Source organism: Hydra viridissima, unplaced genomic scaffold, assembly GCF_058129835.1.
Source record: "Hydra viridissima isolate aposymbiotic clone 2 unplaced genomic scaffold, HvirCarnegie_v1 scaffold_9, whole genome shotgun sequence".
Lineage (NCBI taxonomy): Eukaryota > Metazoa > Cnidaria > Hydrozoa > Anthoathecata > Hydridae > Hydra > Hydra viridissima.
Window position 1 is genome coordinate 3,119,541 of NW_028324308.1, and position 27,942 is coordinate 3,147,482.

The 27,942-nt window shown below is 28.0% G+C and overlaps 1 protein-coding gene across 1 annotated transcript; it reads left to right on the forward strand.

Annotated features, from left to right (window-relative positions):
• Positions 1 to 24: 24 nt before the first annotated feature.
• On the forward strand, positions 25 to 27,910 carry LOC145185975 (lipoxygenase homology domain-containing protein 1-like). The gene is made up of 48 exons (XM_090096760.1): positions 25 to 194; positions 369 to 643; positions 924 to 948; positions 1,275 to 1,342; positions 1,542 to 1,712; positions 1,851 to 2,028; positions 5,602 to 5,716; positions 5,884 to 5,964; positions 6,101 to 6,149; positions 6,474 to 6,609; positions 6,760 to 6,904; positions 7,007 to 7,109; positions 7,427 to 7,559; positions 7,720 to 7,982; positions 8,174 to 8,309; positions 8,588 to 8,835; positions 9,004 to 9,136; positions 9,245 to 9,396; positions 9,725 to 9,879; positions 9,994 to 10,070; positions 10,484 to 10,677; positions 11,061 to 11,253; positions 15,692 to 15,852; positions 16,050 to 16,136; positions 16,951 to 17,200; positions 18,083 to 18,237; positions 18,501 to 18,623; positions 19,049 to 19,241; positions 19,365 to 19,478; positions 19,623 to 19,731; positions 19,827 to 20,011; positions 20,179 to 20,360; positions 22,686 to 22,769; positions 22,913 to 23,120; positions 23,210 to 23,364; positions 23,491 to 23,712; positions 23,872 to 24,097; positions 24,389 to 24,591; positions 24,833 to 25,016; positions 25,100 to 25,229; positions 25,318 to 25,435; positions 25,584 to 25,716; positions 25,855 to 26,043; positions 26,175 to 26,390; positions 26,546 to 26,840; positions 26,993 to 27,087; positions 27,167 to 27,319; positions 27,447 to 27,910. The coding sequence occupies exons 1-48, from the start codon at positions 110 to 112 to the stop codon at positions 27,665 to 27,667; spliced, it is 7,506 nt and encodes a 2,501-aa protein (XP_089952886.1). The 5' UTR covers positions 25 to 109; the 3' UTR covers positions 27,668 to 27,910.
• Positions 27,911 to 27,942: the final 32 nt, after the last annotated feature.

Consider the following 27,942-nt stretch of genomic DNA (forward strand, 5'->3'; position numbering starts at 1 on the left):
AGTCTTAATCAAATCTTTTAATATATGAATTATAAACACAATTTCTACAGTGAATGTAATATAAATTTTAAGGCAAGTATGTAAGAATTTTGATAACTTTCTATTTGTGATGAATTCTGCTGCTGTCAAAACACTTATTCAAATGGACCCTATATTGGTCAGAAAACGGCCCATGACTGCAGTTCCATTTGGAGGTAAGGTGCTATCTTTTAAATTTAGATCACTTTCAAATTTTTCTGGTTTATTTTATCTGAAAAAAGACATCTAAAAAAAAAATCAAAGTATGAATTGGTTCTTTAATAAATGTGCTTTTATATAATTATATCTGTATATAAAAGATATAAATCACTTTAGTAAAATTATCTTAGAAATTCGAAGTCCTTGGTCAAACCCTAATGCTTATCCTACTGTTCCAATGAAAAAATTCCATGTTTCATTATCCCACAAACCTTTTGAATCAGATGTTAGTAAAAAAGCACCGTATGCAGCTAGGCCAAACTCTACTAACTCAGTTAGTTTTCCAAAAGTTGTTAATGGAAAAACAACAATAATGCCAGCTTATAATCCTCTAGAAGATCCTCATTTAGTTGCCTATTATGAAAGAAAGTTGGGCATAAAAGCAAGTTTATTGGATGGTCGAAAAGTACATATTTATTGTGTTAAGATATATAATTAACATATTTTAATATAATTATATGATAGTTTATTAATATGTAAATTTATAATGTGTATTTTTATATTATACTATACTATATTTATTGAATTAATGTAAATAGCGATAATTATTTATACAAATATTCAAGTTATTTGATCTTTAAATAGTTCAGTATTTTTTAATTTGATTTATAGATGCTTTATTTTGTTTTTTTTTTTTGCCATTTTTTTTTATATCTCTTTATATTTTAAATATCTTTCAATTTTAGAAACCTGTAAAAACAAAACCGAAAGGTGAATTTTATTTAGTGTTTGTATGTTTATGTATGTATGCATGTATATATGTATGTATGTATGCATGCATGCATGTATGTATGTATGTATGTATGTATGTATGTATGTATGTATGTATGTATGTATGTATGTATGTATGTATGTATGTATGTATGTATGTATGTATGTATGTATGTATGTATGGTATGGTATGGTATGGTATGGTATGGTATGTATGTATGTATGTATGTGGTAGGATTGTATTATATATAGTTAGGGTTATATTACTTTCAGTAGATTGTTACCTAAAGAAGCTAATTTTTCTTATTAATTAATCTTAATTTTAGTGACAAAAACTGTGTATAGTGTCACAACCTTAACAGGAGATCTGAAAAACAGCAGCACAAATGCAAGGGTAAATTTTTTAAACCTCTTATTTACATGAAAAGTTGTTTTATTATGAAAACTTTCATCTAAAACTTTAAATAATTTTTAGAAAATTTAATTTCATTAAATAGTGTTATCACAAAATACTTTTAGTAGAACAAGTAAACATGTAGTAGAATAGTTGGGAGCTAAAAATGTCATTTTCAGGTGTTTTTTTTTATATTAAGGTTTTTGTACAACTTCGTGGTACACTAGGAAAAGTTGCTAAGCAACAGCTTATAAAAAAATCTGAAAATGAAGCTGATACCAAGTCTTCTTTTATTTTTAAAAGTGCATCTAGTGAAACTTTTTTCATTCACTCAAATGACATTGGTGATCTTATAGCTTTAGAAATAGAGGTATATTTATACTACACTGTTTGTATATTTTCTAAAAACTATGTATAAAAAAAAACAATCTTAAGGCTTTAATAATTACTTTTGTTAATCAATACAGAGATTAGAAACTAATTCTCTGAAAACTAAGATTTTTTGTAGCATGATGGTGTTGAAAGGACCCAAAGCTGGTATCTTGAAGAAGTTGTAGTTAAAAATCAAAAGACAAAACAATCTTGGACTTTCCTTTGTCAATCATGGTTATCATTGTATGAATCAGATTGTCAACTCAAAAGAATTCTTAAACCTTCAATAAATGAACAGAAACCTCAAAGAGTTGGTGAGTTTTGTACTTTTTAATCTATTTATGCCTAAAAGATTCAAAAATACCTGAAGTAAGATCCTGTGTAACCATCTACATCACAAGTTAAACACTTATACATGAATTGGTGATCTCCAATTTTTTTTTTTCTCTAGCCTCTAAGCCCCATCATGTCTCTGCTTTTTTGATTCATTGAATTCTAAGTCTTCCTAAGCCATGATTATCTGCTGGACTTCCAGTAATCCTCTAGATATTGCCAGTCTTCTTTAATCTGTATGAGATGCTGGGAGTCAACAAACAACATCAACAATAGAGAAGTAAATGTATACCCCCCTCCTGTTCTAGGATTGTGAAAGGAAAAAAAAAGGGTTTGTTTTTTTTCCTTTCACAACCCTTAAAACAACTTGTTTTTTTCACCAAAATTTTTTTTTTTTTTTCTTTAAGTAAATTCTAATATTTACACCTTTTACCCATTAAATAGATCATATTTTTTTCAATATAATATTTATATCAGATTTTAATCACATTTTGAGATAATTATTGAGATATTTATTTTTTTATTGTTTTCCAAATATGGTAAACAGGTCAGAATATTCTAAATTTGTTTAAACAATCTATTACCATCTACTGTGCCTTAAAGGCTACACTCCTATACAAACTTTAGAGCCCAGATAACTAAAGACCCAGAGAATTTTATTAAACAAAAAGTTGTGAAAGTTTTTCTGTCCTGATTACACTGTAATAAATTTTAAAATTAGTTTACAATGTAGAGTGTTTTATATGTGAAAGAATTACATTCTTTTTAGCAGATTAAATGTCTGATTTTGGGCCATGAAATATATTTGTTAATTAGATCTAATAACTCTTTTTCACTCAAATTTATTTCAAAGTAGTACAAAAAAAAATCATGCTGACTTCACAAATTAAAAATATTTTTTTGCTTTTACTTTAAACAAATACAAAGAAAAAGGCAATGCAAAGAAAACAAGTTTCATAGGTTTTTACTATTGAAATCTGCATTTATCACATATTCCAAGTGGTATGCAAGAATCATTAAAATCAATGATTGGTTCCATTCAAGTCAAGTACCATTTCAATTATTGTGGGTGTTAACTCTTTTGTGCATTTACCCATAAACATGAAACATACTATTTTACAACATCCACCTTGACTCTTGGCAGAATTAAACATTCTTATTTAATTTTTAGAAAAGCAATGGATAAGGAAATCTTTGTTATATAAAATTTTAGAAAATATCAAATTTGTCAATTTAATCCAAATTCTAAAAAACTAATGAGCAATACTCTAATATTCAAAGTTTAAAAACACTGTTAGAAAAACAAACAATATTTGAAGGTATGTCTACTTGGTAACTTCATGTTTTTGGAAAAAATGTAATCAAGCAAACTTGATCTAAATTTTAATAAATTTGTCAAAATAATATTGGCATTGACTAAAGGTACAAAACATATGCAATTTCTTTTAATACTTGATAAACTCCAAAAACTAGTTACTAAACAGTAACAAAGTATTTAAAACAAGAATTTAAGATCATAAATGGGCCTGGTTTAATTAACTAAAAACTCATTAATCTAAAATGTAAATAAAACTCTCTGGTGTTGTAAACTGATTTTAAAATTTATTGTAGTGTAGTCAGGGCCCTAAAACCTACAACTTTTGTTTAATAATCTTCTCTGGGTCTTTTAGTTATATGGATTGCAAACACACCAGCTTACTACTTTACTGAGTCAGTCTGAGAGTAGACTAAGTTCAGACCAGGAATATATATGTTTAGGGCAGGAATATAACAGATATAGTTGGACTACTTCTGTGTCCTACATATGCCGGACAGCAGGAAACAAAAAGAGTTTGTTTGAATAAAACAACAACGTTCGCATGCAAGGCCGTAGCCTTTTTTAACGGGTTACGTTTAAAACAGCAGCATTGAGCTGCCGTTACCCCGCGCGCTTCGAAACTTTTCACAGTGGGTTTGTGTGTAAACAATTCACAATGAGAGCTGATGTAGTGCAGTGAAATTACCATTCTATTTCTCCTCAGACCCTCTTGATAGGATGTCTAGGATTTTTCAAGTAATTGATAATTAGATAAATAAATCCATTAAATTATGTGAACTGTGCAAGTCTAATAACTTGTTGGAAAGGAAGTTTTGCAGTTTTAAAGATTTATCAAAAGTTGAATTTTTAGATACAATTTTTATTTTAATTTTTAAAAATAGAAATTTTAGCTCACCACAAACAAGTGCCTCTGTTGAGAAATTTCTTCATAAACCTTTTCTGTTTCAACTGTATCTGTCTCTATTTGCCTTCCCTGTTTCTGCCATCATTGAGATGCTTCTGTTATAGACTTTGCAACAATATTTTGCTTTTGAGTTGTTGGTACATTAGTAGCATGCTGCACTAACAACAAGTAATCTGTAAAATTTAAACTGTTTGTGGAAAAGCTCAGCTTGTTGATTTTTTTACAAGCAGTTTAAATGTTATAAGGTCATAGAACTAAATTGTAATGTGTATCAATATTGATAATAGTGTAAAAATATCAAATCAAAAAGCAAAGTGCATTTCTATTACTATGAAATTGCTAATCCTAGTATTTACTACATCTAGAAATTAGGTATACATTTTGAAATACAACTAAATATACTTTGATGATGTCAACATATAATAATTAATTAGAAAACAACAATAGATAAAGCAAAATTAACTAAAAAATACACTAAAATCTGTTTTTGAGTACTGTACATCAATTAATACTATAGTTATTTGAGTATTTATCTTGAAAACTATAATTTTAATGTCTATTGAGAGGTCATTTAAATTTAGATGCAAAATTTTTACGGGCTGCTTCTATTACCAGATGTTGTCTTTTAAAGACTATGCAAGTTATTTTTTGAATACTTTTTTTTTTTTGAACATCTTTTGTGTCTTTTTTCTTTATTGAGAAAATCTATTAAAATTGAGCCTAAGTTATTTGAATAGAAGAAACTAAACTGTGTTCAAAAGTCTTCAACTGTCAGAAAAGTAGATTTCTACTTCCATCTTGTTCTGAAAAAGTAAGGTTATGAAAGAGATTTCTAACTTTGCTTTTTTAGCAAATTGTGTAAACACAAATAAATTTAAAATGATCAGAATTTTTCAGACATCTTTTTTTGATGTGAATAGATTGTTTTGTTGCTGAGAAATTTTTTGGTGTACATTTAAAAACAAAGCGAGGATTTGAATACTTATTAAAAAAGTACTAATGAATGTTCTATTACTATATCAACATTCCCAGGCATGATTTATCCATCAAGTTTTATTGTAATCACTATTTTGTGTTTTTAAGTATTTGAAAAAAACTTTTCGATTTTGTATATTTTAGGCACTTGCATTACAAATAATATAAATGTCATACTTCTAACTTTTATTAGTTAATGTGAAATTTTTTTGTTTAGATATAAGCAGGTATGTGTTTACTGTTTATGTAGTATTAATATTGAAAATGTTCAATGTGTTTTTATTATGTTAAATAAAAGCAAGGTAATATCCTGATATGTAATTCACTTTTTAAAAAATGAACTTTTTGTGTGTGTAGTTTATGAAGTGAGTGTTATCACAGGAGATGTAAAAGGAGCTGGCACTGATGCTCATGTTTTTATAACTATGTATGGGGATCGAGGAACAACACCAAGAGTGCAACTTATCAACAGGTGTCTGTTGAAAATATAAAATTACAAATGATAGTATAAGAAGTTTTTAATTTCTATAGATAAAGTTCACTCTGAAAATGTAACTTGTACTTGTATTATTTTTTAAAAACAAGTTTTTAGTTTTTGGTAAGAAGCTGTAAATTACATACAGATATTTTTTTTTAAAGAAATGTAAATACGTTTGAAAGATCACAGACTGATATATTCAAGATAAAAACAAAGTACTTGGGAAAGATTCAACGAATAATGTATTTTTATTGGTTTTTATTTCTTTTTTCTGATTTTACAAATAAAAAAAAAAAACACTTGAACTTGTCTGTTAATATTTGTTATTTAACTAGGATATGTTAATAGAATTTTAAAATATTTATCTTTTATTTTTAGAATTGATCATGACAACACTGGTTTTGCACCTGGCTGGTTTCTTGATAAGGTAACCTATCTTCATTTTACTGTGTTTTTTGTCATTTTATTGTTATAGATTTTGTTTAAACATGAAGTAAATCTGTATATAATTGAAAATATGTATTTGTGTTCTAACAAGATCAAAGAAAAGTGTCTATTCATCATTTTTATAGTTGGAGTCATGCAAATTGGTTTTGATCTGAGGTTTTTATCAAGAAAAACCTTTGGATAATTTTGAAAAATGAAAAATTATCCAATTTTTTAGTAAATATATAGAAGATAATTACTATTTAGTTAATTGTCAAAAAAAACTTCAAATATGAATTAATAAGGTTTTTCTTTTGTAATTCAGGTTATTATTACAAATACTGAAAATATAAAGGAGAAATGGTATTTTATTTGCAACAAGTGGCTTTCAAAGGATGAAGGAGATAAAGAAATATCAAGAACCTTGCTTGGTACAAAAAGTTTAGAGAATGTTCCATCAGGTAGAGTTTTTAATTACTTCTCATTTTTTATTGTTAAACTGTGAATTGTGAGATTTATTTTAAAGTTTTTCTTACTCTGTGTGTTATTATAATTGCTATTATTAATATTATGACAAATTTAATTAACAAACAGGCACAATTTTTTTTAAGCCCACAAGTATGTGATTAGCACATACACTGGTGATGTGCGAGGTGCAGGAACTGATGCTAATGTCTATATAACATTGTTTAGCAAAGATGGTAACTCAACAGAAATGCAATTGAATGGCTCAAAAAATAACTTTGAAAGAAAGAAGTGAAAAATTTTAATTTATTTTTTTTTTTTTGATAAATACTAATAAATGTTTTATATTGAAACTTTTAAAGTTTAAAATTTTTGTTTAAAAATTAAATCTAGAATTGACACTTTTAATGTTGAATGTCCAGACATTGGTTCATTGACAAGGATAAGAATACGCCATGATAACACTGGAATTGCAGCTGGATGGTTTCTTGATAAGGTAAAATAAACTTTCAATCTTCATTAACCATTAAACTTTGCTAAAATTAGGCATATGATCATGATAAAAATGTGTTCATATGCTAAAAAAAAAAAGGCGATTATGCTTTTTGCTCTTGAGTTTCTTGTTTTAGTCTTGAGTTTTTGCTTTAAGTCCTTTAAAGTGTTTGAAATGTTTTAGTTAAAGTTTTAATTAAAGTTTTTAGTTAAAATATTTAAAATGATTTATAAACCTAAAAGTAAAATTTTTTTAAATTCATCTTTCCATAAAGTTTATAAATCAAATATATGTTTTGCATATTGCATTCTTTTTTATAGGTTATTGTTAAAAATTCAAAAAATGAAACATTTGAGTTTCCTTGTGGAAGATGGCTTTCAGACTCTGAAGATGATGGGCAAATATCTCGAGATTTGATACTTAGACCTGCTGATGGAAGTGAATTTACACCAGGTATTTTTTCCTTTAAAATGTATTTTTACCAAACCCTTTTTAAAACAGCTTTAAAATTTATAGATGTTTGTAAAATAGGTCTATTCAAGACAAGCTTTTACACAGATTTTTCTAAAATCAATTTTTTTTTTGTCTCTTCCTTAAAAAATTTTCTTCTTAGGTTTTCCTTTTAAGTTACATATAACAACAGGAGATGTAAGAGGGGCTGGAACCAGTGCTAAAGTATATGTTATTTTATATGGAGGAAAAGATGGTGAAAAAAACAGTGGTAAATTATGGGTGCAAAATGGTAGCTCTGATAATTTCAATCGTAATAGCACAGATATCTTTAATGTTGAATGTGCAGAGGAATTAAGCCCTATTCACCATTTAACAATAGGTCATGATAATTCTGGAGTTGGTGCAGGTTGGTATCTTGAGAAGGTTAGTTTATTATATTTATTAAGTTACTTCAATTCTAATTAAATATATGTGCAGTGATAATAGACTCCTGATGTCACAAAGTTTTTTATTTATTCCAACTTAATAATGATTAATATTTTCCAAACAAAGGCAAAGTTAAAAATGAAATCAAATGTGTAAAACAATTATTAAAAAATTTTTTTTTTGTAAAGGTTGTACTTGAAGCACCAACAACAGGTATAACACAAACATTCTTCTGTCGTAAGTGGCTAGCTGATGATGAGAGTGATAAATTAATTGAAAGAGATTTGTATGAAGATATGGACTACAGAACACAACGAGAATCAAGTATAGTTTTTCAAAACTCTTTTTAGGAAGATTAATAAGGTTTAAATCTTTTCATTCAAATAGATCTTTCCAAATAAAAAATCTTTCTAAATAAATGGTTTTTCCAAATAAAAAATCTTCATTCATAAAGGTTTATTTAAATATTGAACTACATAATACCAAATTTTTGATAATCATGTAAATATGTAGAACTGAAGTTTTAAATGGTAATAGTACATTTTTACATCTCAGACTGCGGCATAAATTTGTTTATAAATATCTCTTTGATGATTTTTAAGAAAATGTCTGGAACTTGTCTGTATTCACAAGTGATATTCCTGGAGCTGGCACTGATTCTACAGTTTCATTCACATTGTATGGTGATAAAGGAAAAACAGAGGAAACAGTTTTAAAGAATAAAACTGATAATTTTGAGAGAGGCAGTGTTGATAAGTTTAAAGTTGAATTGAAAGAGATTGGAGTGCCATATAAGATTCGTATTGGCCATGATAACACAAAGATGTATTCAGACTGGCATTTAAGTAAGGTCAGTCATTGTTGAATATTTATGTAAAGTTCTATTTTCTATTTAAAATTTGTTTTTGAAATAATTTTCCTTTAACAGTTCTAATCTTGTCGACTTTATTTTATTCTTGTTTTAATCATGTTTTGATCCTTGTCTTTGATTTTGTCACTGATATTTTTTAATTTTAAGGTGGAACTTGAAAATTCTTTAACAAAACACCGGTATTTATTCACATGCAATAGATGGATTGGTACAGGTGAAGATGATGGTCAATGTGTAAGAGAACTACCAGCAGAAGGAGGTTCTGCAGCACCTTTGCCAGGTAATTTAAAGTATATAAGGAATTCCTTTTTTTGATTTGATATTTGTAGTAACAGTTTTTTTTTACTGTGTTTATTATAGATTTATTTTTTAAGACTTCATTTTTTAGTCCTTGCTTATAAAGTTATTGTTTACACTGGAGATAAGTTTGGTGCAGGCACTGATGCTAATGTTTTCATAAATATATTTGGTGACAGAGGAGATACTGGGGATAGACCTTTGTTAAAGTCAAACAACATTAACAAGTTTGAAAGGAAACAGGTGAAAAATAGTACATTAAATATGGTTCATATTGATAGTTTCTTGTAATATTTACTTATGCTTTTGATTCTTCTGGTTTCTATAAACATTGTTATCTTTTTAATTTTCTCATTTACCATCAAACAATTTTACATTTATCTTTTTTAATTTGTCTTTTTTTAAAAGATCTAAATCTATCAAAATCTCTAAATTGCTAAATCTCTATCTAAATTACTAGTTTAAGCTTAAGATATTTAAATGTTTTTATGAGTAAATATTTGTAAATATTTTTTATGAGTATCTTTTAATTTGTAACTGTTTTTACAAATATCTATTTTGCACTATCCAGATTGATGAATTCATTGTAGAAGCAGTTGACTTGTCTAAATTAAACTCAATAAGGATTGGTCATAATGGAAATAACAGTGGTGATGGATGGTTCTTAAACAAAGTCATTATTCAAGATCCACAGACCAAAGCTAATTATACATTCTTGTGCAATAGGTCTGGTTGTGTAAAATATTCTGAAGAATTTACAGTTATATTTTATTTAATTTAAACAAAGCAATTAAACTTGGTTTGAGTTTTGAAAATTCTTCATATTTTTCCAATTCTTAGATGGTTGGCCACTGATGAAGATGATGGCTTAATTGTTCGTGAGCTTCCTGCTGGAGATTCAGCAACTTTACTTAAAAGTAAGACTTTCATTGATAAACATACAAAAATGTCTAAATGAAACTTTTAATTCTTTTCAGATTTTAAAAGTAATCTCTTCAAACCTCAGCTATTATACAATTGTCAGCCATTTTTCCATTTTCATCAATATGTTGAGTTTTTATCATTTATTTGCTTTCTTGAAAAGAATCCATAAAATTTTTTTTTTTTGTTAATGATTTTTCATTTTCTTCACTGTTTAAAATAGGGGAGAGTGCTTCACAAAATTGTTCCCAAATCTTTGGTGTTTCAGCAAATTTCAATACTTTTTTTTATTCCATAGTGAAGCATTTTAAAATTTGTTTTTGAAATTTAGAAAAAATTTTCTCAAACTAATATGCCTTGAATTTGACCTCTGTTTTTTTACTGGACAAATATTTTTCTGCTTTTTTAGCAACTTCTTACCATGTAAGTGTAAAAACTGGTGATGTTCAAGGAGCTGGCACAGATGCTAATGTTTATTTGATTCTCTTTGGAGAAAAAGGTGATACAGGAAAACTTCAGTTGCGTCAAGCTCAAAATACTAAAAATAAGTGGGAGCGAGGAAGAAGTGATATGTTTACATTGGAGGCAATGGATATTGGAAAAGTATAAGTTATTACTTTTTTCTATTCTTAAAAATCAAAATTTGTAATGTTCAGTTAAAAGTAAAAATAATAGTGGTTGTGAGAGTAATAAAAGTAAGTTTATTTTACCAGGTCATTTTATTTTTTATTCTGAATCCAAGTTACTTGTAATTGCTGAAACTAATACAGGCCCAGCTTATGTACAAAGTTGTCAAAATAGATGTTGGCTGTTCATGCATTTCTATATGTTCATAAGCCTATTTCATATAAATTGTAGACACTTTTTATTTTTATTTTTCCGCTCTGCTTTTTATTGTTGATTGTTTTTCTGTAAATTTAAAAAAATGAACAAAAACCTATTCAATCCACACACAAAATTTTTTGTTCTACTTTTTTATTTTGTAGATTAAAAAACTAATCATTGGCCATGATGGTAAAGGGATGGGAGCTGGTTGGTTTTTGGAATCTGTAATCGTAGAAATACCGTCTCAAGGACAGCACTTAAAGTTTTCATGTAATCGATGGCTTGCAGAAGATGAAGATGATAAGTTAATTGAGAGAGAGCTTTATCCTAGTGAAGAGAGAGTATTGTCTAAAAGTATTTTTTCTTGCTAATTCTTATTTTCCTATTTTTCTTACATCATATTTTTTTCTTGTTTTCCCCTAAAATAGTTATACCTTACAAAGTATTTATACAGTAGCAGGCAAAAGTTTAGTAGCACCAGTTTTTTTTTCAGTTTTTAAAGTATAATTTTTCATAAAATTTCCCTGATCATTAAAATTTAATTTTTTTTAGAAAAGGCTTCCATGTGAAAGTTTAGAAACAGCTGAATTTTGATAAAAATTTATTTAAAAAATTATTACAGCGTCAATTTTTCAAAAAAATAGTTTCAATAAGACAGTTTTTTGATGGCATATCCATTTGCCTTCAAAACAGTATCATAGAAATGAGGCATCAAAATCAATTAAATTAATGAGAATATCCTAAGGAATATTATACCAACATTCCTCAATCAAAATAAATAAATAGTCTTTGTATGTTGGTTTTTCACAAACTAATTGGACCCACATTGTCACAACTAATCATCCCCAAACCATAACATTACTATGCCATGTTTAGCAGTAGGTAACTGGTATTTTTGATTGAGTTTGTCTCTTACTGGGCATCTGACCTACAGAATGCGCCCTTAAAATAACACTAATTTTTGAAAATGGTAAGTTTTAAAAACAAGTAAACAAGAAAATACTTTTGGGAAAATAATTTATTTCATGTGATTTTGTATGAATTTTAAGTAAATTGCTCAATGTATGAACAATTGGTCTTGATCACAATCTTAATTCTAGACCTGAACCTCTTACATATATTCAGGACATACTCCTTGGGCATGGGATTCTACTGCTTGATGACAGAGGCCTTCAGAGCTGCGATACAGTTGTGGGGAGTTGTACAGGCCTTTGATTCAATATATCCCCATATACTGTAGTCAAGAGGGCTTAAATCTAGGGAGTGGCAATCACTAAATTTTCTCCCAAAAATTAAGCATGTTTTTTCTGAGCCACTCCAGGGTCTTTCTGACTGTATGAGGTGGAGTCCCATCCTGCTGGTACACAATTTTTTCATCAGGGTCAAATTTAGAGGTGACCCATGACTGGACATGGTCTTCCAAGATTTTAATATACACATCTGCTTTGATTTTGTCCCCTGAATCACTAAAAATGGGAAGCATCTTCAGGCCATTGGAGGTCACAACTCCAAACATCATCACAGAAGCAGGATGTTTCATCCTTAACTTAAAACTAAGGGACTTTGGAACATTTTCTGGCTTAGAGGTGCTAATGTAGCTTTCAGTCCTGCTATTTTTACAGAATCCATTTTAAAAAATATTTAATCTGAGAATAGAATTGTTAGTCGACCTTTCTTAAGGATGGAAAAAGTGTCTTACTTGTTTGTCTCACTTCTTGGTTTTCTTTCTATGTGACCAAATGTTTTAAATTGACTTGAAATATCATACACAGTTATTTTAGTCATCTTAATTCTTAAAATGCTAATATGTTCTTGGGTGTAACACCAAAGAAATGAAGGTCAAACATGATTTTACTTTTGGCAGTCATTGTAAAAAAATTTTTTGTTTTATTATTTGTTTATGTACGTATCAAAGATTTGAAAACCATAAATCAAGACAAAGATTCCTACAAAAGAAAATTAAAACATGATTCCAAAGTTAGTGTGAATTTCAATTGCGCATGTGGTAATTTTGTCACTGCTGAATATTCTAAACTTTGATTCATCAGAGTAAAGGACTTTTGACCAGCCATTAACTGTCAACTAATATGATCTATTGGCTTTCAAATTTCTTGCAGATATGAATGGTTTCTTAACCGGATGACAACCATATTGATTATTTTGATGTCATCGATGTTTAGTTTTATTGATGCTACAGTTTGTGCCATAAAACTGACACATAATTTTATTAAGTTCAAAAGATCATTCTTGAAATACCTTACCAATGATCTATTGGCCTTTTCAGCTGTAACAGGTCTTCTAGTGCGAGACTTATTTTCAATAGTTTTGAGCTGACAAAATCTCTTGACAATGTGACTTATTTCTGGTTTTGAAACATTGTAAAGTTTAGAAATCTTTACATAAGACATTTTTCTCCACAGCTTTTATAACTATTTTTTTTATTTGATTTGAAACTTCTTTACATTTCCTATGCGTTTAAAATATCACAAAGTAATTTAAATGATAAAATTTCACAAATATTTTGGCATTTAAACTTTGATTTTAATTGTGGGGTATGAAAATGTTTCTAAACTTTTGCACAGAAGCCTTTTGTTAAAAAATTAGATTAACTGTTATATCGGTTGAACGCAATCAAATTCAGTATCTTTTAATCGTTAATTACTTGAAAACTACATAACAGATTTTTCTAATTTTTTTTCACAATAAAGCTAATTAAATTATTTATTCCAATCACTTTTTACATTTTTAATTGAACGCTTAGATAGAAACCAAATATTTTTGCAAGTACTTGACATCATCTTCTGGATCTTGCTTTGAGCTACTTCTTTTGAAGTTGCTATCTTTTTTTTGTTTAATCTTCATCTAAAGCTGATTTCTTGCTTTTCAATAGGATTCCTTTTTTAATTGATTAATAACTTTCAATAACTTGCTTCTCTGGACGATTAGGAGGATTTACTCCTTAGGTACAAATTCAATGCCATTTTGTTCTTACCATTCTAGAATTTTTGGAGAAGTGGATTTAAGCCAAATCAGGCCAAAATATTGTGGACATATGCTTTTTTAATGAATGGCAAAAGGAGTTTCTTAAAGGATTCTTTTATATACAAATCTGAGCTCAAAGTCTTACAAGTAATGTATGGTGCACTTTTCAAACCACAGGAACTTGCCATACAAGGAACTTGGGAGCAAATTTTCCAGTCTGAATAAACTTAAACTTGTTTGTGACATATTTACCTTTTGACTCATAAAAATATTGCTGGCCTGGCAATTGTGAAAAGTTCTTTTTGCAATGGGTTTAATTTTCTTCAATTATGCATAAGTTTAAAAGTTTATATAGCTTTTTTGAATGAAGAATTGTTTTAAATTCTCCAGCAATGGATTGCTTTGAAGTTTTAATTTTATGATATATTTTGAATTCATTTTAGTAAAAGGAATGAAATTAAAACACTACAAGTAGCAGCTGCATATAGCACACTGTATGTGCAATTTGTTTAAATAATTGGATTGAAATACCGAAACATTGTCTTCAATTTTGAAAACATTTTCTCTGCTTAAAAGTTTATATTGCTTTTTTGACAACAATTGCTTTGGAATTTTCTTTTTATGATATTCTTTATATTCTCAAGATTTAAGTACTTTTCCTATCAAAGCTTGGCTGCATTCAAATTTTCTTGCAAGATCTCTCTGTAACTGACATGGATTTGCTTTTATGGAGCAAATGATTACATTATATTTATCTTTAAATCCTTTCTTTTTTGCACTTCCTACTTTTCTTTAAATAGACCAAGTCTCTTTATATCACCGCATAATAAATCCAACTGAATATCAAGCAACATTTGTCAATTTTGAAATGTCAACATGTGACAACAAAATGATTTTGAAAAAAAATCTCCAAAACTTTTTCTCGATTTTATATTTGTTTACTTGTTTTAATGCGATAACAATGATAACCAATATTTAATGCCCATACAATCAAACAACAATAAAAATTAGAAAAATGTTTTAAATAGTTTTTTGAGTAATTAATGATTAAAGAGTGCTGAATTTCAATGTATTCAACCAATAATTTAGATTTTTTGTGGTTTGTATTATTGAATTAATATAACGAACATTTAATAAAAAATTCAGCTGATTTAAAAACTGAAAAAAAATTTGGCGTTTTTAAACTTTTGTACGTTACTGTATTCAGTTATCTCACAAATTATCCATAATAATCATATGCAATCTTCAATTATTCAATTTAATTGTTTTTCCAGAAGAAGTTTACTATTAGCATAATAATCATATGCAATCTTCAATTATTCAATTTAATTGTTTTTCCAGAAGAAGTTTACTATTAGCATAATAATCATATGCAATCTTCAATTATTCAATTTAATTGTTTTTCCAGAAGAAGTTTACTATTAGCATAATAATCATATGCAATCTTCAATTATTCAATTTAATTGTTTTTCCAGAAGAAGTTTACTATTAGCATAATAATCGTATGCAATCTTCAATTATTCAATTTAATTGTTTTTCCAGAAGAAGTTTACTATTAGCTTAATTTTTAAAAAATGTCCTAATAAAAATAGTTTTTTATTTATAATAATTATTGTTATAATTATTCAATTATCATTTATTCAAGAAATTTTTAAGGAAGATTGTTTTTTCAATTTTGTGAAAAAATCATAATTTCTTCCATTAAAGAATAAAATTTACATGTTGCATAATTTGGTTGATTAATTTAAATTTATTTTGTATGAAATATTTTAAAAAGTTATTGCTGTAGTTTCAACTAAACTTTTAACAGAAGTCCCTTACGAAGTTGAAGTTCATACTGGTGATAAACGGGGAGCTGGAACTAACTCAAATGTCTTTATTGTTCTTTATGGTGAAGAGCGCAAGTCAGAAGAGTTTTGGCTGCGTAATAAAAGTGATAATTTTGAAAGAGCTCAAGTTGATAAGTTTAAAGTAAAATGTTTTATTAATAATAAATTATTTTAAAGTAAGATATTTTATTATCAATAAATTATTAAAAAATTTTTTTTTGTTAACTTTTCTTATATTAACCTTTAACTATTTATTTATTATTTGTTATTCATTATTTATTTGTTGTTCATTATTTATTTGTTATTCATCATTTATTCGTTATACCATCTTCCTTAAAGATTGAAAGTGATGAGTTAGGACCATTGACAAAAATACGGGTTGGTCATGATAACTCAGGTTTGGGATCTGCCTGGTTTTTGGACAAAGTAAATATTTTGTTTTTTCAGAGTTTTATTTTCTACTCTTGATTATATTTTTTAATCATTGATGATAAATTTTTTGATAAATCAACCAAACATTTTGTACATATTAAAATAAAAATCTACAGTGATAGTTGTTTGAAGAATTTTAATTTTGGATTTGGAAAAGAAATTTACTAAAAAACCCTTTAAGGGTTTAAATAGTGTTTCATAAGAGCAAGCTATTGGTTGATGAACTTTGAAAGATGACATGTATATTGTATATACATGTCTACGTACAATAGTTATATGTTTAAGTAAGATCAATTTTTAGCATAAAGCTACAATCATTTAAAATATTTGTACAATCATTTAAAATATTTGTACAATCATTTAAAATATTTATACAATCATTTAAAATATTTGTACAATCATTTAAAATATTTGTACAATCATTTAAAATATTTGTACAATCATTTAAAATATTTGTACAATCATTTAAAATATTTGTACAATCATTTAAAATATTTGTACAATCATTTAAAATATTTGTACAATCATTTAAAATATTTGTACAATCATTTAAAATATTTGTACAATCATTTAAAATATTTGTACAATCATTTAAAATATTTGTACAATCATTTAAAATATTTGTACAATCATTTGAAATATTTGTACAATCATTTAAAATGTTTGTACAATCATTTAAAATATTTGTACAATCATTTAAAATGTTTGTACAATCATTTAAAATATTTGTACAATCATTTAAAATATTTGTACAATCATTTAAAATATTTGTACAGTTATTTAAAAAATATTTTTTTGTCCAATATAGATAATAGTTAGACGCCTTCAACCTCCACCTAAAAAAAAAAAATTAGAGACTAAAAAAAGTAAGAAACTATCTAAAACAAAGAATCAAGATGAAGAAGATAAAGAACAAAAAGAAGAAGACTTTGATGATTGCAACTATTTTTTTCCATGTAACAGATGGTTTTCAAAAAATGAAGTTGATGGGCAAATAGTAAGAGAGCTTGTTCCATTTGATGCTACAGGAAAAGTCCAAAGAAAAAACTCTCTACCTGGTAAATGTTTTTATTAAATTTGCATTGAAAAAAACATGAAACAAAGCATTTAATTTAATCAAGTAGTTTTGTTAGAATTAAACTAGGAATAATTGCTGTACTTGGGTTTGTAAGATATTTCTTAATTTTATTGTGGAAAATAATAAATTTAGTTTAAAATTTTTAATATTTTAAATACTAAAATAGTACAAAAGCATATTTTTGTGATTCATAATTGTTTTCTCAGTAAGATTCTCTCAGTAAGACAATGAAAATGGTCAATGCACGTTGCTCAAGAAAGATTTTTAACATGCAAAAAATGTCTTTATTAGGATATTTGTGTATATTGAAATTATTTTTTGACTTTAGCATTAGAGATTGGCCAGGATATGAATAGATAATGACTGAAACTGAAATGTTCATTTACTATCTGGCTGGATGCCAAATTGAAAAGCTCATCTAGTACTCCACTAAAAGAAAGGCTAATTTTGGCAAGCTAGCACCAGTTTATGGGTTGCAACTTTAACTGACTTTTAAACCTAATTCCAAATCTTTGACTCAAGTTTTGATATTTGAAAATTTAATTTTAAAATAAAAATAATTGATTTGTTTTGCAATCTCTGGTGTTAATAATAATTTAAGTGAAATGTTTTCTATTCAAAAAGGGGTTGTTTTTTTTTAATTGTAATAAAAATTGGCCTTTTAGGTAAAAAAATAAATTCATATATTAAAATTTTTTACCATACCTAATGATAATATAGAAAAATATTTAAGAAAAGTTCTTTAAACCTTTCTATGAAAAAGTAATAAGTTTTCATATTTACTATGATTTACTTTTTGTTTTTTAAAAATGTTGAGTAATTTTATATTTTATAAAGTTTGTAATGATCTTAATTATTGCAGCAAATACATATGTTGTACATGTATACACTGGGGATGTGTCAGGGTCTGGAACAAACGCAAATGTGTTTTTGACTATTTACGGAGACAAAGGTGACAGTGGCGAGCGTGAGTTAAAGAAGTCAGAAACAAACATGGACAAATTTGAAAGAAATCAGGTTATAAAAAATTTGTTTTGATATCTCCAAAAAACGTTAAATTACTGAAAGTAATCTTTCTGCAAAATTTTTTCTTTACAAAACTATAATTTCTTTATTAACCTATATAAAATTAATATCTTATTTCTTTATTGACCTAGTTAATGTTATAATTACCAAAAGTATAATTTTTTTTTCCCTTAATTAAATTGAAATAACAATAATAATCTTAAATATAATTGTCTTTAATTAAATTTGTTTTTAACACAATTTGTTCCTAATAGGAAGATATATTTAAAATCGATGCACTAAGTCTGGGAAAACTATGTAAAGTTAAAATTCGACATGATAACTCTGGACTTAAGTCAAGTTGGTTTTTGGACCGAGTTGTTATTGAAGATACCAAAGTAATATATTTTTAAAATTTGTTCTCTTTGAAACTTCTGAGCTTTGTTTAATTGACAAAAAAAGGGTGTTGAAACCAGTAGTTTAAGCAGGTTGGCAATGGATAGTAAGAAAAATTAGTTATAAAAATTCTGTAAAAGTGAAAGCGTTTTTGTTTCTTTCTAACCACTTTAGAGGCGAAGATATAAAAAGAAATATTTGTTGTAATTTTTTTGAATACAACTCTTTTATAAGGAGAGTAATGGGAAATCTTTTTTTATTTTATTGCTTTGAGCATTAATTTACTTCATCATCAAACTGTCTCTTGTTTGGGTAAAAAGTACCACTTATTGAGATGTAATTTGTATAAATTTAAATTTTTTGATTTAATTTGTTAAAATGAAAAGAGATTTAAAAGTCTTACAAAATTTTGTTAAATTTTGTTCAGAAAAATACCAACTATGTGTTTCCTTGTGAGCGTTGGTTATCGAAAACAGAAGATGATGGATCTCTTTCACGAGAGTTGGTTGCAGTTGATACAGTCGAATATGAAAGAAGAAAATCTCGTTCACTGGAGCGTCAAAAATCACTAAAAAGATCAAAATCTGTTGCCGGAGACAATGTTGATCTTGAGCAAATGGGTAAAAAAGTCTTTGCTTTCTTAAAATTTAAATGTTGTGAAGTTTTGAGAAATCTTATTAACAATTTTATTAAATTATTAAGTTACTTTCTTATTCTAATGATAAAAAGTTGATTTTTTTTAGCTGAACAAACAACATATAATATTTATGTGAAGACAGGTGACGTTTCAGGTTCTGGAACAGATGCAAATGTTTATATTGTACATATTGTACTTTATGGAGAAAAGGGTGATTCAGGTAAATTTTTTACACTGCATCAAAAAATATATTTAAAATAATATTACATTTATTTATGCACTAGTTTTTTAAAACTAAAGGTTTGAATCAAAGTATGGTAAAAGTTGTTTTGCTTCAAGATTTTTTTAATGTTTACTTTTAAAGGTAAGGTTGAATTAAAAGCATCAAAATCAAATAAAGATAAGTTTGAAAGAAATCAAACAGACATGTTCACGACAGAAGCTGTAAATCTTGGTGACTTGACTAAAATTAGGTTTGATTATTGGTTTGTTTTTATTTTTTCAATAAATAGTTCCAATTTTTTTTTCTTTACTTCACTTTTCAGGTCGTATTATTTGTTTTTTTTAGAATTGGTCATGATAACAAAGGTGGATTTGCAGGATGGTATCTAGACAATGTCACTGTGGATGCTCCTTCAATTGGGAAGAAGTGGATGTTTCCAGCAGGAAGGTGGCTTGACAAAGAAAAAGAAGATGGAAAGTTAGAAGTTGATCTTTATCCTTCTTCTGATAGACAAGAAGTTTATCAAAAACGTAAGAGCTACCATTTGCTAAAAATGCTTACATTCATTTGTTCTTTTTGCAAGTACTTAATAAATCAATACAAATATTTAAATCTTTTGTATGCTCTAAATGAAATAGTTTCTTTGTTATAGTATACAAAACTGGCTATACTGATATGTTATTATTTTGCAATTTAGATGTCCCATATGAAATTGTTGTTTACACCAGTGACCTATCTGGTGCAGGCACAGAAAGTAATGTATTTATTGCTCTCTATGGTATTGGTGGAGTTTGCACAGAAGATGTATTTTTAAATGATTCTAAGAAGAAACGGAAAGATTGTTTTAACAGAGGATCAGTTGATGTATTTGTTAGAGAGGTAGGAATTTTTACAGACTTAATGTCTGTAAAAGGTGCCTTTATAAGAAAGTCTTAGAAATATACTCAGATTCCCAACTCTCAAAATATAGTTATATTTTGGGATAGTATTATTATAAGTAATTATTATTATGACAAATGATTGTTAGAAAAGTTATAGAGGTTGTATTCTCTGCATAACTTTAGAGAATATGCATATAATATCTGGTCTAACACACCAGGCCTCAAGAAGTTTGCTCATCACATCTGTCCAATTGCATCAATCTTTGATTTGTGTTGGCATTACGTTACCCAAAAGATTATACTAATTTGTGAATGTAAAAGTAAAATGCTTTTTTTTGTAAATCAAAAGTGCACAAATCCTTTACGATAAAAAATAATTCTTCGAATAAAAATCTAGGACATTCTTATCAAATTCCTCTTCTATCAATTTCCTTTCTTCTTGGTCTATTGCATTCCGTATTGGTTTGCTAAGTGTTTCTGCTTTTTAAACTGTATTCTATAATTTATGTGACACTGATAAAGAAGTTTTAGAAACCAGCTTATGCTGATTGTTTGTGATTGACATTTGTATTTTGAATGACATTAATTTATTTTAATCATATTGAAATCTCTAGCTTAAGTAGAAAAGAAATTTCTTGTTAGCTTCCTTACATAAAGTTTCTTTTAGAAATTCTTTGCATGCTCACTCTATGTCTGGCCATTCAGAGACTTGGTTCTGCAAAGTATTTAATTTGTGTTCTCACTTAATTCACTGACGAGTCGGTTAAATGTTAAATTTTTCAGTGTGTTCAAATGTTAAATTGTTCAGGTTTAGTAGATAAATTTTGACATTAAAACATTTATTGACAAAGTGGAAACATCCCTTCTACATTTCATTCTTCTGGTAAGCTGTTAATTGTTGATAGAACAAGGCCTAAAACAAAAAAATGGATCTTGTTTTGTTTTTGCTTTTTTTTCTCTAACGAAAATTAGGAGAGAAGTTTTAGGAGAATGGTTTTGCCACAAATTGCTGTGTTTATCACCTCATTTTCATGTTAACTTGAGAGGAATAAAATCACATTGAAGCATGCTTGGTATGCTTTCAACCATTTTTTTTTTTGATTTCGTTGTTACTTATCAGCACCTTTATTAAACATCTCATAATCATCACCATTAAATGAATCTTTTTTTAAGATAAAGGCAATTGTCAACTTTGAAGCAAGAAGAAATATAATCTCTTGATCTGCTTTCTGTTTAGTGTAAGGGAATGAAATAATGCTGTAGACTCTACATTACTGAAGTCAACTTTGGCAATATAGAACCTATAATTTTATAAAAAAAGATTTTGTCCTATGATGAGTAATACTCCTACTAGTCTTGAATTTAATTCAATTTAATTATAGTTTGATTCTGAACCAGAGTTCAGTAATAGATTTCTTGATGCTCAAGCCCTTGTGAAGGCTTATATTTACTTCCCTAGACTTATTATTTAGAGTTTATTTTGTTTATTGCTCAACAAGTTACTGAATTTGATTCTAATGGTTTATCAGCTTCTATAAATGATTTTAATAGATCAACTTATTTGATGTATTTGATGATATTATTCTCTTCTGTCACAATAATTTTTTCAATTTTATTTTGTTTGTAGCTATTTTTAAAAAAAATCAAAGGAATAGAGAAATAAATTAGTTTTTTTTTTATTTTCAAATATATTTTCAGTCGACAGAAATGACGAAATATTTATAAATGTGATAAATAATAACCATTTAAGATCTTTAAATCACAAAATAAATTGAAAGTGCCAACTTGAAAGTTCATCTTTCTCCTTTTCCTCCTCTTCCTCCTCTTCCTCCTCTTCATCATCAAAATGAGGCTGTAACAATTTTAACTTAAAGAAAGGATTAAATTTTCAAAGAATCTTTGACAAAAACACAAAGCAAATTGGCTTTTGTAACAAAGTTTAACTTCAGGGTATACTTTTTTGCCATAAAAAACCAAATTTAAAACAATGCATAGTTATGGTAGAAACATCTGTTTTATCAATAAGATATTCAAAACAGACTTTTTCTCAAAAGAATTTACAGTTTCTAAGATGTAAGAGGTTTAAGTAGAATTTACCGAATTTCATCAATTTGTTAACAATGATGTCAAGTTTTTCAAAATTCATCCTCTTCAAAATTTTGTATCTTCATTTTCTCTACTTCTATCTCTGGATAAAATATACAGAATCTTAACAATCCAATTTTTTTTTTTTTTTTTTTTTTTCATAATGTTTTGAGGCTGGAAATCTTTCATAAAAACAATAAAAAAGATAATAAATATTCTTTGTGTGAATCTCTTTTAGTTAGTTGATGTTGGTGAGCAAATTGACAAAATCAGAATTGGCCATGATAACAAAGGATTTGGTGCAGCATGGCACTTAAACAAGGTTTTTTTTATTTGTTTAATTCTTTTTACTTTTCTTTTTGTTTTTTTTTTTTTGTTTAATGAATTTTTTTCATTATTTTGCTTTTTTATTTGGTTTTCTTTTGAAATGTAAAAATTATTATTTTAAATCTTTAATTATTCAAGGTGGAAGTGAGAAAGCTTACTGACAATAAAGAAGATAACAAAAAAGGATCAGTTACTTTCACTTTCCTTTGCAATCGATGGTTTGCAAAAGGTGAAGATGATGGTGCTATTGTTAGGGAGCTTGTTCCTTCAAAAATAGTTGAGGAATCAGTTGATAAGGCAGGCAAGGTATCTGTAGCTGAACACAGAGTAGATGCTATGCTTGAGAGTAAGTTTTTTGTTTTTTTTTAGGAGTTTTCTTTGGTAAACAACACATTTAAAAAAGTTTCAAAGAAAATTCTTATGAATTGCTTTTAGTTCACAAATACCAAGTCCATGTTTACACTGGAGATGTTAAAGGTGCAGGAACGGATGCAAATGTATTTTTAGTCTTGTTTGGTGAAAATGGAGATACTGGGGAACGACAGTTGTTAAAGAGTGAAACAAACAGCAACAAGTTTGAAAGAAAGAATGTATAATCAAGTTTTTTTAAATATAAATTTACTTTCGAAAATTTGTTGGTTAAAAATAGGTGTTAAGTTTTATAAAGCATGCAAAATACATAAAAAGTTACAAATATATTTCCACTTTTTTTGTAGGATGATGTGTTTCTGTTGGAGGCTGCTGACCTTGGTTACATTTATAAAGCAGTTATTCGACATGATGACAAAAACTTTGGTGCTGATTGGTTTTTGGATAAAATTGAGGTGATTGACACTTCAGAACATAATCGAAAGTTTATATTTAACTGTGAAAGGTGGTTAGCCAAAAAGCGTGATGATGGAAAAATTAAACGAACTTTATACGAAAAAAATTATGAGGTAAGTTTCTAAATAATTTGGTTTTAATTCAGATGGCCTCAGTAGGTACAGTTTAAATTTTGTTTATAAACAATTTTTGATAAAAAGTGATATACTAATTTATTAATATAGGTAGCATTTAACAATTGAATTTTGTGATTTTATATAAATCATGTTTAGGGTGATCGAAATTCAGTGCATTCTTCAGCTGGATCACTATATGGAAGCAAATTAATTGCAGGCAGTACCACTAGTGTGGCCAGTTTGGCTGTTTCTCAGAAATCTTTACTAAAAAGAAGTGATAGTGCAGACAGCGTGTTTAAACAACAAGTAAAAGGGAAAATGAGAAAAGCACCTTCAAAAGTGTCACTGGGGGGAGCGTCAACATTGGGATGTCTACTTGAAAGTAATGCTGTTTTGTTGTTATATATATATATATATATATATATATATATATATATATATATATATATATATATATATATATGTATGTATGTATGTATGTATGTATGTATGTATGTATGTATGTATGTATGTATGTATGTATGTATGTATGTATGTATGTATGTATGTATGTATGTATGTATGTATGTATGTATGTATGTATGTATGTATGTATGTATGTATGTATGTATGTATGTGTATATGTATAAAAATAGTATTCTTTACTTTATTCTTGTTTGTTTTTTTAATCTAGGTATTCCTTACACGGTGCGTATATGGACTGGAGAAAAAGCTGAGAGTTCTACTGAGGCGAACGTATTTATCGTTTTTATCGGTACGGATGGTGCTTCGCCAAAGATACCACTTGAACTTATTAAAAAAGACCAATTTAAAGCTGGTTCCGTTGAAACTTTTTCTGTTCAATCTGAAGATGTTGGAGAAATGAAAAAAATCGAGGTTTCGATTGTTAAAACTGTTTCGATGATTATTTAACTTGCTGTTTGTTTTGATTTATTGTCCTACTTTTGTTTATACTCAAAAAGCGCGCGAATTTTTATCCTTTTATCGAAACCAAAACGAAATTCTTCCCTCATTTAAAGATTTACATATATATATGTACTTTTATAAAGATTTACATATATAGCGTACTTTTTTTTGTCAAAGAAGGTGATATATATTGCAATTTAACGTTATATAGCTTGGGCATGATGGCTACCTTCCGAAACACAGTTGGTATGTTGAGAAGGTTGAGGTTGATGTTCCTACAACTGGTCGCAAATATTTTTTTCCCTGTCAATGTTGGCTCGGTAAAGACAAGGAAGATGGAAAGACAGCACGAATTTTTTCAGTGGATGAAAATAAAGATGTGTCTTATAAACCAAGTAAACACGCGTGTTTTATCACTTATTCTACCTTTGTTCTCAATTGTTTGTTGAACTCAAGTTCTGATAATTTTATAATTTAGAGATTCCTTACCAAATTACCTTTTATACTGGTGACGTGAAGAATGCTGGAACGGATTCTAATTTAAAAATGACATTATTTGGCCAGCAAGGTCAATCTGCAGAAATTAAACTTGAAAAAGAAGAAGAAAGGTTGTTGCTTTTAAAAAACATTTGAAAGATACGTTACTACGTTAGGAAGTGTTAAAATCCTTATTGTAATACTTTCTTGTTTAAATAGATTTGAACGAGGCTCTGTTGATGTTTTTCGCATGGACATTGATGATGTTGGAACTCTTACAAAACTTCGAATAGGACATAATGGAAAAGGAAGTCGCCCTCATTGGTTTCTCGATAAGGTAACTTTTAAAAAAAAGTTCAGTTGTTTTGATAAATTAAAGAAGTTTAGAAATATTATGCATAAAATACAACTAAGACATAAAAAAAGTGATTTTATATTGTTACTAAATCAGTGTTCTCTTATGTCTTATGTCTTATCTCCACTAGGTCTTATTCTTGAACTTAATGACAGAAAAAGTTGTGACATTTAATTGTGGCCAGTGGTTTTCAAAGACAGAGGGGGATAAAAAAAAGGTTCGAGAATTACCAGCTGAAGTGGAAGGACAGAAAATGGTGAAAGGTTTGCTTTTAATTTTGTTATGGTTTGGTGTTGGTAAATACATCCAATCGCTTTTTAAAGATTTATTTAAGTTTTTTTACATTTTTCTTCCAAACCATAAAACTAAAAAATTATTTGCAAGGTTTTATATACGTTTAGAGACAGAATATACGATCAGCGTGACAACAGGTGATATACAAGGTTGTGGTACTGACGCTAATGTTTACATTTTGCTCTTCGGAGAAAATGGTTGTTCAAACGAGTTGAAATTAAAAGAGTCTTCAACCAATAAAGATAAGTTTGAGCGAGGAAATACTGACGTTTTTACGTTCTCAATGCTCAGCTTAGGTACGATTTCTGTTTTAAATTCCGCTATTTGACATCGTTGCCAATTTTACTTACCTATTTCATTTAATTGATTTTAAAAGTTTATAAAATTTCGCGGTAATTAAGCTGATTTTGTAAATGATTTACGCCAGGTAAACTGACTAAGCTTCGCATTTGGCACGATAACAAGTATATGCGGGCGGGTTGGTTTCTATCCCACGTGGAAGTCATTGATGGCAGCACCAATGAAAAGTTTTTTTTCCCGTGTGAGAGATGGCTCGCTAAAGACGAAGATGATGGTAGTTTGATGAGGGAGCTGGCATGCGTCACTAAAGTTAGTGATGTGAAAAAAAAAGCTGCAATGATTGGTAGGTTCTCGTTCGTGTTTTTCCTAAAACAACTAAATTAATTTTGCTACTGGTATCTTTTATCTAGAACAAGTTTGTTTTTGGATTTTCAAATTTAAAATGTTTCTATAACATTTCCAAAATATCTTTTTTTTATTTACTTTATCTGTATATAGAATATGACGTCACTTTAATTACATCAGACAAGAAAGATGCTGGAACATCTCATAATGCGATGCTCATTTTAGTCGATAAAAATAATAAAAAATCAGATGAACTTATTATTCAAAACTCAGCGAAAAAAAAAGTCCTTCGAAGCGGTCAAACAGACACCGTACGTTTCGTGGCGAAACCGTTAGACAGTTTAACGAGTATGTTCGTTTGTTTGGTAGAAAGAAAAAATGCGAGCGAAGCCTCAAACAAATGGCATTTGAACAGGGTCATTGTAAAAGACGTTGTTGCTGATGTCAGGTATTTAAGTGGAAGAAATAGTTTTTTTTAAAAAAAACCTTTTAAAATTATTTGAATTTAATTAAATTTAAATTTTATTCTGAAACTGCTGAGATTAAAAATATAATGTAAACATAATATATTAACATTTACAATAAAATTTGTATTTTTAGTTACATATTTGATTGCAATCAATGGGTGAACTTGTCATCTCGTGTCCAGTTGGAATGCTCATTTGTAGAAAAATCCAAAGTTGCAACAATAAGAGGTTGAGATGTTTTCTTATGTGACTTTTCCTTTTTATATTTTGAAATATACAATATTACACGAATCACTGTTTTGTACAGAATCCGTTCCAGTACAATATGAAATAAAAGTCTTCACTGCCGATGTCAAAGGTGCTGGCACCAACGCCAACGTTTTCGTAACTTTATTTGGAGAAAACGGCGACTCAGGAAAGCGTGAACTGAAAAAGAAATTTAAAGATTTATTTGAGAGAGGTAAAAAGAATTTCTTACGTGTTGCTACATTTTTATTTATTTTCCTTATTATTTCTAATAACAATATTATCTTTTTAGAATTAAGTCATTTTATAGTATTGATTGTGTTTCTTTATCCATGTCTTAGGCAATATGGATGATTTTAAGTTTGAATGCTTGGATTTGGGCAAACTCACTAAACTAAATATTGAACACGATAACAAAGGTTTCAACTCGGGCTGGATGTTGGATAGAGTTGAAGTTGCGAACTCAAAGGATAAAACTAACGTCGTTTTCCCTTGTGAGCAATGGCTGGATAAGAAAAAAGGCGACAAAGCGATATCCAGAGAACTCTATCCTCAACCTTGAAAAATTTCCTAGCATCAGCATCGAAGTAGTAAATTTTAGAAAAGTTGTCTAAAAATAACGACATTCTATACCATACGCTGACACGAGGAATTTCTCTTAAATCGATGGAGACCCCTCGTTTTATTTTCATTTTTGTGTAAATATATAATTTTCTTTTAACTCACCTGAAAAAAAAAAGATTTTATTTGTAAAAGTTAATATAAGAATTTGTAAATAATTTTATATTTATATCGGTATTCAAAAGTCTCGTTTTTATTTTTCTCTGTCGCGGGGGA

Excerpts from the sequence above, each read along its gene's own strand:
- LOC145185975 (XM_090096760.1), top strand. The coding sequence starts at position 110 with ATGAATTCTGCTGCTGTCAAAACACTTATTCAAATGGACCCTATATTG. Across the intron at positions 8,836-9,003 it reads CAGACTGGCATTTAAGTAAG|GTGGAACTTGAAAATTCTTT; the intron begins GTCAGTCATTGT and ends TTTAATTTTAAG. Across the intron at positions 23,121-23,209 it reads AGTAGATGCTATGCTTGAGA|TTCACAAATACCAAGTCCAT; the intron begins GTAAGTTTTTTG and ends AATTGCTTTTAG.